Below are 14,274 nucleotides of genomic sequence, written 5' to 3'. Positions count from 1 at the left end.
AGACAGACATACAGTCAGAGGGAGGGACAGACAGAGGAGAGAGAGACAATCGGATCATTACATTGGTCTCCTGAGCTAGCACAAGTTTATTTAAAGAGCAACCACAATTTTTTTCAAAGTCTTCTTCATCATGAAATTAAACAATGTTTATAAGCTTAAAGTCAATCGGGTGATACCTTTAGTCTCTAGAGCGTCCATGAGTGATCAAGGGCTATAACTCTGACTAATTTTCAGAAATTTTTGAAAATGAATAGGCTTCTTCATATTATGACCTAACACACTGTGTAAAAACATGTGAATCGGATCATAACTTTGGTTTATAGAGAGTGCACAAGATTTTTCAAGTGATCAAGGGCCATAACTCTAGCAGTAATTGTTGGAAATCATTTAAAATCAGTAGGCGTCTCCGTCTCATGAACTGTATATAAATTGGGTGATAACTTTAGTCTCTAGAGCTTACTCAGGATATAGCAGTAATTATTGAAAATTATCGAAAAACAATAGACTTCTTTATCTCATGACCTCAAACACTGTGCATAAGTTTAAAGACAAGCTAGTGTTAATTGATGGAGATCCTGGCAAGTGACAACATATATATTATAGTCGTTTGAATGGGATGAAAAACCCGAGGTCCTGTGTACACATTGGCATATAAAGAACCCTTGACAGGTGGAATTCCAATTAAGAGTAGGCCACGGACCAGCCAAAATTTCCCTCCCCATCTTCATTAGCCCAGTATGAGTTAGACATTAGGGTGTCTTCTCCATTTCATTTCATTTCTTTTGTCAGTGGTACAGCATGGATGGCCTACAAGCAAGTGTCTAGTAATTAAGATGGTATGCAAAACAAATATGCCGAGTAATGGCATTGTAAACGAATAAAAGATCACTTGGCCTTGCTTGACACAGATGGAAATCGAAGGAGTGGGGTGTAATTGCGACACTAGGCCCATCATACGTCTAGTAACCAGTTGGCGCAGAGAAGTAAGTTAAACCCCATTTGATTCATTTATATTCTTGACAAGAGGTGTGCATATTGCAGGGAAAGCACATGGGTATATATGGGTAGCCCACTCCAGGTTGTGGCTTATTAAAGTTAATGATGACTATGGTTCTATGTGCAATTATGGAATCAAATTCATCTTGCAAAATTAATTCCAGTTAACACTTTAGCCTACATTCTGCAAAAATGCAATGTATAAAAGTTTTTAGAAACTAATACAATTTTTGCAGAATATTTGAGAATGTTTATACCTACAGAAGCAGCCATGGTTACAAGAAAATTTTTTAATGTGTTAAAAGCATGTGGATCTTCCCATATCACAATTTCTTTTACCTTTCACCGATTTCAGATCGTCCATTAACTTTTTTATATATGACTGCGGGCAACGGTCTTGGAATCTTGCAGACACAAACAAACTTCATCACATTAAGCCTCTCTTAGGAAACTGGCCAAGCTCCTATAGAACCAACAGGAGGGATGAAGTTGTTTTGTGTCGCTCTCGCATTGGTCATACTTTTTTAACCATACTTTCATTTTAAAGCGAGAGCCTCAACCAGAATTTGAACACTGTCATGTTCCTTTGACAGTTAAGCACATGTTGATTGAGTGCAAGCATTTCAAGAATATTAGATCGAATTTTTACCGTTGTCAGTCATTACATCACATGTTTGCCCAACCTGGTTTATATGGTAAAGCATTAGACTTTTTAAAAGAGACAGGATTTTATCATAAATTGTAATTGTATATATTTATCATTTAATTTTTGTATTTAATATTTATATGCATAAAAGTTGTATTTTATTTTTAATTTTATTAACTGTGATATTGTTTTTATTTATGCATATAATGTTTTTTCTGTGATACAATTTAGCCTGTCTCGTAATATTCACCACATGTTTGGCGCAAAATATAGCTCGGTTGGAGCTGACGTGTCATAAAATCACATTTCATTTCATTTCATTTTCGAGATATATTATTGTAAACATACTAAAAATATGGGAGAATCGTGTTAGGGTAGGCTCACTGCGCACGCAATAACTTCTAATTTAGCTTTGGTGGCTCCAAGATCTTTATTTCACCAAATCGACAGATGCATAAATGAACATGCCAAATTTCATTAACTTTCTATGTTGGCATATTGAGTCATACCACCGTAAAGTTCCTAGCACCCGGATTCGAGGCTGCGTTGGTGGCAAACTGTTTTTTGTTTCACAGAGTCAAGGGATGAATAAACTACTAGAATACAAAATTTCAGAAGCTTCCTACGCTGACTTTTCGAGATATATCACCGTAAACATACTAAAACTATGGGGAAATCGGGTTAGTGAAGGCTCATCGCGCACGCAATAACTTCTAAACTACCTTTGGTGGCTCCATGATGCCTATACTAAGCTAGTTTAAAAGTTATTGTGTGCGCGGTGAGCATACCCTAAACTGATTTCTCATATTTTTAGTACATTTACGGTAATATATCTCGAAAAGCCAGCATAGGAAGCTTCTGAAATTTTGTATTCTAGTAGTTTATTTATCCCTTCATTCCGTGAAATAAAAAACATTTTGCCACCAAAGTTGGTTTGGGTGTACCGTTTGTTTTTTGAACCCATGATCCTCGGCTCGAATCCGGGTGCTAAGAACTTTGTCATGATATAACTCGATACGCCAACATAGAAAGTTACTGAAATTTGGCATGTTCATACCTTATGCATCTGTCGATTTGGTGATATAACGATTTTGGAGCCACCAAAGCTAGTTGAGAAGTTATTTTGTGCGCAGTGAGCCTACCCTAACCCGATTCCACAATATTTTAGTATGTTTACGGTAATATATCTCGAAAAGCCAACATAGATAGGAGGATTCTCGAATTTTGCAGTCTATTAGTTTATTAATCCCTTGATTCTGTGAAATAAACCTCTTTTATGCGTGCTGAGTTAGCCTAGTGTGCGATATTTTAGTATGTTTACGATAATATTTTGGGTTTGTTTTGGTTTTTTTGTCTATTACTTATATACTTTGCATTAATATGTTTACGATAATAGTTTTGGGTTTGGTTTTTTTTTTGTCTATTACTTATATACTTTGCATTAATATGTCTTAAAATGTTATTTTCTAATATAAAGGTAACAATTATTTTCGTGATAATTGGATCTAGGTTTTTATTGGCGCTAAGAATATGTGTGCTAACTTCATTTCGATGTCGTACTGTTAAACTGGAGTAAGGCGGAAGACATCAGTAGTGGAACCATTTCTAGAATACGGGCGAGAGATTCCGCTCGGCAAATAATGTCACAAACCGCAAAATGCAGTTTTAAGTCTACTTTAGCCGTTGCCAATTGGTTTTGGAACGGATCATAGCTAAAAACTTATGGTACGGATCTTTTCAGTTTGTTCGACCAGTCTGAAAGTAGACACTTTGATGGTACAGACGTTTCGGTAAGTAATTCACAAATATATATTAACCGGATAGTAAATGAAGAAAGTCTTGTGAAAAAAATGTATTATTTATTATCTTTACAACCACTACGACTCATTATGTAAATTAAAACAGAAACATAATACATTTATTATAAGCGAAATACTTGTATTTGGACGAAATAACTCCAAAGTATACTGCTGTGACGAATTGAAGCACGGCCATATTGAAAAGGACAGTGGCGGTTCATTTGAAGTGTCTCCCAGCTTATGGTTCAGAATTAAACTTCAGCTGTTGTTTTGCTCGTATGTGTGAAAGGGGCATATTATCAGAAATGTAAGGGTGAGTTAGAATTTGAATAATATCAGATTTTTCCACGATTCACTCTGTGCTATTACCAAAGCTGACTAATGTCAAAGAAAAAAAACCAACATGACAATCGGACGAACTGGCTTTGATCACGTGCCCTATTTTGCATAATCCGGCCCCTTTCATGTTGGTATTTGGGTGTTCAGCCTTGGTAGTTCATCCAAGTGTGTGAATATTTATTCTTGATCGCCTGGGAAAGTGTATCTCACACCCACGGAGTCGAATATTTGTTGAATACGATAATACCTCTTCGACTTCGGTGGTTCATAAATGTTAACGGGTTTCCCTTGTTGCTATTTCTCAACCGGTGGCAAATCACTAGAATTAGGCCTAGGGTACTAATTACTATTATACTATTATTACTATAATGGGCTACTATAACATTCACATGTAGAAATATTTGAGAGATATGGACAACCATGAGTTCATTAGAGAAGGTGAGTGTTTTCATTACCAGGTTCATTTTAGCAATTAAAATTAATGCAGTCTTTTGGCGTAATATGGGCAAGGCAAATGTTTAATTATAATAAATTTAAAACGCTCTTCAAAGTTAAATTTATTTATTTATTGACGCAATGCCAATTATAGGCCTACTGTGTGTGGTCTTATCTTTTCATTATTTCATTTAAAAACCAACTACTTGTCAGTGGCTCAGACTTTTCAGTCTTAATACTTCTCTAGATACAAAAAGTATAAATATCAATTGAATTATGTTAAAGTACCTAAGTCCCTAACTCAATATCATCTAAAGTCTTCAACATTGAAAACACAAATTATTTGTCAATTTAAATCAACAGATGGGCTTCTGATATCCAATATTTAAGACAAAATAAACATTTTACCATTGGTACACGTTTCAGTGTCATTTGTAACAGGGGACTCGAAGAACGAGGCTAGATATCCACATTGATGGCATATTTTTATCTGGAGAGCATGCGCAATAAATACTATCGGTGTAGACTGGAATAACCGGACGCTAGAGCTTGCCATTCAATTGAGACTTCTGGCGTATTTTGCCGAACATAACTGATTTGAAGTTAGAGTGAAAACGGAAACGATTGAATGTAATCAGTTTATATACATTCCTAATTACATTAATGTTACGCCCTATTTGTGTCAATTTCTAGGTCCCAAATTTTAGCGATTCAGCTCCTTTAATTTGAGCACATACACTAATAAGAATGTGACTATATAATCTGACACGTTTGAATTTGCCCTGAAAACTTTTTTTTTTATTAAATAAGTTTAAAATGTAATGGCTTTAAAAATAAATGCTGTCTAATTAAACATACCTTACTAATACTACATGTATGTAGGCTTACCCAACTGACATAATAAATTAGTGTACTGTTGGGTGATTTTGCTCAGTCTTCGTGTTTTCTATCGAAATGTCTGCCAAATGTTAGTGCCATGTATGTAATAAAGACACCACTGCAAATATGATTGTTTTTCATTTGAGCAGGTGACTGTTTGAATTGCCTACTTGTAGTGTTTTCGTACCGTATAAACTTACCCATGCCATATGTTGGAAGTCATTTGATGGTCATTGCTTCGGCACATGTCACAATAACTCATCAGGATTCTAATTGAGTTCCGTAATCTTGAGTCATAAAACTTGGTGTGTACACGGTGTTTCATTAAATAAAAATACCTTTCACCTCTAGACTGAGTTTGATACAAGTATTTTATGTTATCTGGAGTGATAAACAATTTGATTGCTCCATGCATTGTTTTTTTTATAGAAGAATAAATGTTCACGTAAGCTTAATTGATGAGTGTCATCTATTTATTTTTGAACCAGCATCCTCAAACTTATGATTTGTTAATAATAATTGGACGAGAGTCAGATAACTGTACAGCAACGGTTTAAAAGAGTTATTTAATTGTCATCATTCATACACTAAACTTAAACACTGTATGCAGTCAATTTATAATTTTTTTACAAATTATTTTTTTTAGTGGCTAACTTGAGAAGCTACTATCCTCAGCTATCAAATTTTTTTGAGGTGCAATGTATTATGGCAGATAATGATTCGGACAGAGATCAGAGTTTTGATTCAACAACTGGCACAGACAATGAAATTCTGCAAAAACACATAAAAAAGCTAGAGAAAGAAAAAGCTGATATTGAAAGGAAAAATCGAGAAAAAGAATTATTGGAACAAAAATTAAAAAGTTTAAAAGAAACTGTTTCTGCATTAAAATCTCCAGGAAAAGTATCATCACCAGGATCCAGCAATCATGGGAGTGGTAGGAAATCAAGGAAGGATGCCAGTCCTAATATGAATTTTTCCAATTTATCTGATGCAGTAACCATGTTAAAAAACAAATTAGATAAATCTCTTCAATCAGACGAAGATGAGAGTGACAGTAACAATGAATCTGACAAAAGCTCAGAAGAAGAAAAAGGTAACTTGTATTATATTAATTGAATTAACATTGGGTCTGGTCTATGTTAGTTATTATTATAATATTACCATAATCAAATATCACTGGAAATTGGTTATATTAAAACAATCAAATCAATCATTGATATATTTTTATGAATTAAAAAAAGTTAAAAAAAACACAATTAAATCAATGTCAATGAATCTACATTATTTTTATCAATTAAAAAAAAAAAAAAAAAAATAGTTAAGTTTTCTGATCACAATGGGACTTCTATAGGGATAATACCTGTATGCTTAGTAATCTATTTCAACATACCTATGATATAAATATAACGGTACTATGGCAACTTGAGGTCACACAGTTTATTTGAGGTCAGTCAGGTGTAACAGCCCTTAAACTATAGCATATATAATTACTGAAATATACACCCCCTGTACAGCGAGTGTATAGGCTATGTCATATTGTAATCTTAAGATATGCCTCAAAGTAAAGTACATGTAATCAAATTGCCTTGAATGCATCATACAATACAGAAATGAATTTACTATGCACAATACAAAGTCTTTTATATTTAAATAGCTCTTTATTTGTTATAAAATAGGCTGATCTGATACTAGATTAGGTATCTTTAATTTCATTGTCTTGTTTTGCATAGTGTCTAGCATTACATTGCCCTCACACAACAAGATTTTAGTTGGGCTAATTTAACAATAACTTTGTTTGGACATTTTTGAAAGATAATAATAATAGGAGCCACAGTTGGTCCAGGGGTTTGATCCCTGTGGCTGTGTTGGCCGAGAAAGTTCTCCGGGTTTTTCCAGCATGATTTCCCTTGTCTGTGGTGCAGGATAGAGGGGTAAGGCAAGTTGTGGCAAGGGATAGCATCAAGTCGACGGACGGATGGTACAAAAAACTAAGATCCCATGTACACATAAAAGAACCCTTGAAAGTTGGAATTCAAATGCTGTCCGCAGCCTACTTCATCAACCCGGTTGGTGCAGAAAAGTAGGACAATAAACCCATTTCATTCATTCATTTTAAATAAAAGTTAAACGATAAATATACCGGTATTTAAATTTTAATTTGTTTTGTTTTAATTTGTTTATAAATAGCAGAAGAGGTAATGTCGGCACACCACAAACAGAAGATACAGAAGAATCGAGATGTTTTAGTAGAAAATATGATCCCAGATGACATATTTAATGATCTTATAGCTTGTAAAATATTAACTACAGCTGATGTTGGCCGTATTAAGAAAAAATCATCTACCAGGGAATCAATCAATGAAGAATTGGTCAATAATCTAGTATTAAAGTCAGATAGGGCATTTTATGTTTTTACTAAAGCTTTACGTAAAACGTTACAAGAATATTTAGCCAATCTTCTGGACCCTCCACCTAAAAAGAAAAAGAAACGAAAAAGACAACAAAGTAAATATATATTGTTTTAGCGTCTAATTGATGCATGTTAGATGTACATTTATTTGAATTTGGGATTCATACACATACATGTATTTGGTGTATTACTGAAGACTTTGCATCAATGAATAATAATGGTGTAATATAGAAATGAGAGAGAAATGGGGTTTAACGTCCACTCGACACAAACTAGGTCATTTCGTGACTAAATTGTGTAATATACATGTACATGTACCTTCATTGTCACAATGACTCATCATTTGTTTTCAAACATCATAGTCATCCATGCATATTTAATTGATTGGTTGACAGGATTTTGGAAACACAATAATCCTAATTCTAGTATTTGATTTTGATTACATACATATAGAATATTATAAGCTTACCTGTATGTAAGCTATTAGCAGTTACTTAATACTTGTCTATATGTAGATTTGAACATCAATGCCATCTAGTCTACAGATAGTCCAGAAAAATGAAATGAAATGAAATGAAATGGGGTTTAACGTCCTACTGTTCTGCTCCTAACCTGGGCTAATGAAGACGGGCATACGCCATACAGTGTGCTATGAGGGAAATTTTGCCCGGACAGCGGCACTACGGCCTACTCTTATATCGAATTCCAACTGCCAAGGGATCTTTTACGTGCACGCCAATGTGTACACGGGACCTCGGTTTTTTGTCCCATCCGAACGACTAGACAGCTTTCCTTGTCAGGCCCTCCGTCCTGCATCACTGACAAGGGAGAACCACGCCGGAAAATGATAGTCCAGAAACAATAACAAATGAAATGTGTTGAATTTTTCAGAAGAAATGAATATCAGTGTTGATGTTGAAGATGTGGCACAAGTGAATTCAAAACAACCTACATGTTCATGTCAAGAAGTAGAAGAACAAATATTACTTCTCTCAAAAAATGCTTACAAAACTATCAGACGTCGTGATCAGTCAGCTGCAGCATTTGAACAATTCCGTAAAGAACTTGCACAAACTAATGCTGTTATTAAAGATTCCATGGAAATAATGAATACATTAAAAATATTGTGTCGCCATGGCGATTTAAATGGTGTATTTCGTGGAAGTGTGAAATTTACAATTTTAATTTCTTCTGTTGAGGCTTTAAATGATTTGTGGACTATGTTTAAATCCGGTAAACTTCTGTCTGTTCTACAGTCTAGTTTAATAACAGACAATATGAAAAAGTATTTTCTTGTTAAAGATATCAGACTAGGTGTGAGAATATCGGAAGAAGAGTATAAAGCATGTCTTGGAGAATTCATTCAAGGTAATTATATATACCGTACACACTTAAAGCATTAGATTATTTTTTATACGTCCACATCACATTTTCACTCGACTGTACATGTACTCTTTACATGTTATGCTTGTCATCAGGGAACCAAATAAACGGGTTCGCATCGCAGTTTACGATCCATTTCCAATTTTACTGCGAATCAATGGAAAAATTGATTCGCGAAACTTTACTTGGGAATCTATAAAGTTGCGAATCATTTTTATACGCCCACATTAAAATGTGGACATATATTGCTGTCGCCCCCGTCCGTCCGTCGTCCACAATTTCTTGTGAATGCTCTTAACGCCAAAAGTTATGATCGGATTGTTTTAAAATTGATATATGTTGTTCACATTGGTGAGATGAAGAATCCTATTTAATTTCCGTTTATTACGTCTAGAGTTATGGCCCTTGTTTCGATTTATTCAACCTTGTGAACTCTCTAACGCCATGTTATCATCGGATCTTTGTGAAATTTATATGCATTATTTAAATTAGTGAAACGAAGAAGCCTATTAAATTTCAGCAATTTCCGTTTATTACGTCTAGAGTTATGGCCCTTGTTTCACTTTATTGAACCATGTGAACACCCTAAACCCCAAATGTTATCATCCGATCTTTGTGAAATTTATATGCATTATTTAAATTAGTGAAACAAAGAAGCCTATTGAATTTCAGCAATTTCCGTTTATTACGTCTAGAGTTATGGCCCTTGTTTTACTTTATTGAACCTTGTGAACGCTCTAACGCCAAATGTTATCATCCGATCTTTGTGAAATTAATATGAATTATTTAATTTTGTGAAACGAAGAAGCCTATTGAATTTCAGCAATTTCTGTTTATTACGTCTAGAGTTATGGCCCTTGTTTCACTTTATTGAACCTTGTGATAACGTCAAAAGTGATCATTCGATCTTTCCTGAAATTTACATGCATTATTTAAAATAGTGAAACCACGAAGCCTATTGAATTTCAACAATTTACAATAATTACTTCTAGAGTTATGGCCCTTGTTTCACTTTGTTCAACTTTGTTAATGCTCGATTGATGAAAGTTATCATCCAATATGTATGAAATTTATAATTTGTGAAACAAAGGTCTATTGAATTTCAGCAATTTCCGTCAATTATTTCTAGAGTTAATGGCCCTTGTTTTACTTTGTGAACCAGGTGAATGTTTGAATGACAAAAGTGATCATCCGATCTGTATGAAATTTATTTGCATTATTTAAATTAGTAAAACGAAAAAGCCTGTCAAATTTCAACAATTTCTGTAAACTACTTCCAAAGTTGAGGCCATTGTTTCAGTTTGTAAAACCTTGTGGACCCTCAAATGACAAAAATCATAATCTGATGTGTATGGAACTGTCTTGTAAAGGCCCCCAATTACCTACAAAGGAATAAATATGCGACAACTCTTATCGACCGCTCGGACGATTTAGCTGCTGTGGGCGTATGTTTCGTTGTCTGGCAACCTATCTTTATCAGATATACGTACATGTAGTACCTTAACTTCAGCTATTACATGCCTCAAAATTCCATTGGCAATAAGAAAACCTTTTCCAATGATAAAAACAATGCTCGAAATTTGACGTATTTTGCGTAATTAGTTTGAAGCTTGCGGCACACGCTTCCTTCCGTCTCCTATACACAGCAATTTCGGCAGGATAAAATATAATTATTTAAATACTATTGTGAATGTTCAGAACAGGATGAATGAATAAAGCTTTATTTACAAGCATTTTTAATTAATTACTCGTGATTTTAAACTCATGGTGGAGGTGGACAAAACTACACAAGGTCTTCGCTGCCGTAGGGGTAATTCAGACCATGTGACATTATGGAATATGTCGTCGACAGTTGGAATTTGTTTAGCACCCATAACTGATCGTAAATGATTTGTCGAAAATACCACCCTCAATACAATTCAGTAACTTGCAAGTTACATGTATGTATGAAATATGAATTAAAAGAAAATAAAAATATTTTCCAAAATAACAACCACCAAACTTTCATGCACTGTAATTTATAGGCTAATATGGAATATAAAACTGTATCACACTGCTAACCAATTATCGACAGTTATTTTGTTCCCTGCTTGTCATGGAGATTGCATTTCTTGTTCTATTTTATGATAAGTATAAGACATTGTATATATAATTCAGGTCCAGCAGTTAATATAAACAGAAGAAAAACTGAAAAATCTAACACTGTCTCAAGTCAGGTGGGTAACATTAAGATACAGAGCTTTGTTTACAGAAATTTCAGTTGGATTTTAATTAGGTTTATTTAAAGGACGATATTGGTGTCAGCCATTAATGTATACATTGGCGTGCATGTAAAAGATCCCTTGGCAGTTGGATTTTGATATTAGAGTAGGCCATAGTGCAAAATTTCCCTCATAGCACACTGTATGACATATGCCTGTCTTCATTACTCCAGTTGGAGCAGAACAGTAGGACGTTAAACCCCACTTCAAATTCATCATATCAGCTATTAATACATACATGTATATGTGATAGAACTGGTTGAACACACTCCAGATATAATTTTAACACAGAGATTATTGCTATGGTAGATGCGTAACAAACATTTGAAGAAACAGGAAGTGATGCAAAAAATGACAAACACAAGTTATCCTTCTATATAACTGACTGAAGTAACAGGCGATAACAGACACACAGTCTAATTCCGTTGAAGATGAAAAAGTTGATATATGAGACTATGATGAGAGGAATGTCTGACAAGTCATAAAAAAAAATTGACTGTCACTACATGTAGGTACAGTGACAGCCAATTCTTCTTTTGAATTGTCAGATATCCTACCCTAGCAATGATCTCTGTGTTAAAATTATATTTGGAATGTGTTTAACCAGTTCTGTCACATATGTAATAATGGTGACACCAATTTTGTCCTTTAACCCCTTAACTGCGTAGTTTTTAAAACGTTAACTACCCCTATTGCGTAATTAATTTGACGAAAAACGTCATTTTGGACCTTTTCATTCCTGAATACAAAATTTGGTAGTCTGAAACCAAATTAAAACTAACGGTAAATAGAGTTGTCTCCCTTCAATTAGATCTTCTCGACCAAGCGTAATATAACGTCTTACACATGCTGCGATCGTGTTCGAAGAATAGGTTGGGGAAAATACCTCCAGGACGTTATATTACGTCCTACACACGGTGAGTGTCAGTTGTCCAGGACGTTATATAACGCCCTACGCAGTTAACGGGTTAAGTGTGATAGCTTTAAAGAATCTTGCCCGTCTTCATTTGTCCAGAACCCCAGAACGGTGCAGGTGCAGGATGTTAAACATTTCATTTCGGAAGAATCTTATGAATGCTCTGACAAAAAAAAATTATGGTCCCATCTGCTTGAAATTCATAGGCATTGATAAAATTAGTGAAACAAAGTAGCCATGGAATTTTATCAATTTATTTCTATAGTTATGTCCCTTGGTCACTGTTAAAATTTTTATGAAATCTATCAGTATCAACAAAAGTATTATGCGAACCACTTGAATTATTTATGCTTGTTCAGCCTAGTAAATTTGATAAATTTCCATTATTTACTTGTGTAGTTATTGCTCTTTTTCACATTGTAAATTCTTGTCAATGTGGCAGTAATTTATACAGTATAAATATTTTACCTTTTATTTACAGTAGCCAATCTACATGTAATGGTTCACAATGTGACAACCTTTTTTAGACTGTTCAAACAAATTGGGTGATGTTGGTGTATGTTTTATTGTGTGGCAACATATCTTTATTTACAGGATTGTCCTTGTTTTGATATAGAAAATTCACCATCACCAAAATCATTTCCTCTACATTCGGGACCTAGAAGAGCTTTCAGTGAAATAATGTAAGTAATTGTAGTACATGTAGGTTTAAAGGGATATAATATTAATGATACCGATTTTAATTGTTAGTTTGGATTTCAGCATCTTGAATTCTAAAGTTATCATCCCTTTAACCTGCAAATTGTTTATTTTCATAGACAAAAAAGCCTATTGATATCTGATGAAACCTTAGAGTTATTGGCCATGACCATTTTGAAAAGTCTTGTTGATACTCAAGAGGTTGAAGTTACATTTATTGGACTCAGTAGCTGATATCAGTTTTCCGACGTGGTTTCCCCTTGTCAGTGGTGCAGAATGGAGGGCCTGACAAGGACAGATGTCTAGTCTTTCGGATGAGACGAAAAACAAAGGTCCCATGTATACATTAGAATGCACATAAAAGATCCCTTGGCAGTTGGAATTCGATATAAGAGTAGGCGATAGTGCCGCTGCCCGGGCAAAATTTCCCTCATAGCACACTGTATGGTGTATGCCCATCTTCATTAGCCCAGTATAGGAGCAGAACATTTCATTTCAGCTGATGTCAGCATGATGTGTTGTCTGGCAACCCATCTTTTATAATATGCAATATTCAATTTTGTTTTCAGTATAAGAAGTCAGGAAGTGCCAAGTGTATACAGTGATTTAATAAAAGAAAGTGTGTGTGAAAAATGTCTCACTTCAACATCTTATCATTTACGATCTCACCCTTATAAATCATGATAGGCTTTCATTTCCTGCCTTGCACCCCACCTCTCCTCCACAAATAAAATAAACAATTATGGAATAAATTTATCTGCTAAGAAAATATTAAAATGAAATACTACAGTATGAATAACAAACTAATTACTGAAGGCACCGGTTCAATAACAACTATACAGTAATTTTGATTTCATTCAATTTCAATGCTTAAAGATACATTATGGGAAATTCGATAACGAGTCCGCAGTTCTCCCTATAATAGTTAAAAACTAGATAATGTAAAGGCAATTTGCTGAAAATTTCATTCAAATTGATCAACTATGAACTGAGAACTAAGCGATTGAAATTTTCGCCTAGCCTCGATCATCATTACTACACAGCATAGTCTTGATTATCCATTTAATCATTAAATCGCGAAGGAAAGTTATGCAGTAAATCGGCTCATAATCCACTAAAGATCGCAGGCTAGCAATGCCATCTAGAGTTGATTATGGTCTGGATAAGTTAATTAATGTCTAATTAATAATTTAGATGACATTTCAGGCCTAAAGAAAGACCTGCAATGGACAGATTTAGCTCTAGCATAATGTATGTTTAATAATTGAATTTTTAGAAACACTATTATGCTTTTACCAAAATTATAATTACAGAATATGTTAAAAAGGAAATTAAATTTTAACACAGTTTAAATTTATTTTGTTAACAATATTTAGTAAAATGTTTGAGTGTGTCATTGAAATTTTTATTTATATTACTATTTATTTTATTTTATAACTATTAACTGAAGTGCTCTAGTATGTATTTGTTATATGAAGATTTTAAAGATGTGTGTACTATTTTGTTAT

The 14,274-nt window shown here is 34.1% G+C and overlaps 1 protein-coding gene across 4 annotated transcripts; it reads left to right on the top strand.

Moving 5' to 3' along the window:
- Positions 1-3,630: 3,630 nt before the first annotated feature.
- Positions 3,631-14,274, top strand: LOC126815810 (kinesin-related protein 4). Of its 4 annotated transcripts, none has more exons than XM_050541770.2 (7): positions 3,631-3,754; positions 5,741-6,190; positions 7,285-7,602; positions 8,399-8,875; positions 11,048-11,106; positions 12,662-12,750; positions 13,336-14,273. In XM_050541770.2, exons 2-7 carry the CDS (start codon positions 5,800-5,802, stop codon positions 13,448-13,450), a joined length of 1,449 nt encoding a protein of 482 aa, XP_050397727.1. In that variant the 5' UTR covers positions 3,631-3,754; positions 5,741-5,799; the 3' UTR covers positions 13,451-14,273. The 4 variants fall into 4 exon arrangements, with proteins under 4 accessions (XP_050397727.1, XP_050397728.1, XP_050397726.1 ...); XM_050541771.2 differs by having other exon boundaries at positions 3,640-3,748; XM_050541769.2 differs by lacking the exon at positions 3,631-3,754 and adding an exon at positions 3,825-4,218 and having other exon boundaries at positions 7,288-7,602; positions 13,336-14,274.

The sequence above is a fragment of the Patella vulgata genome, chromosome 3 (genome assembly GCF_932274485.2).
Source record: "Patella vulgata chromosome 3, xgPatVulg1.2, whole genome shotgun sequence".
Taxonomy (NCBI): domain Eukaryota; kingdom Metazoa; phylum Mollusca; class Gastropoda; family Patellidae; genus Patella; species Patella vulgata.
Note: the sequence above shows the minus strand (reverse complement) of the source record. Positions and strands in the feature narration are given on the sequence as shown.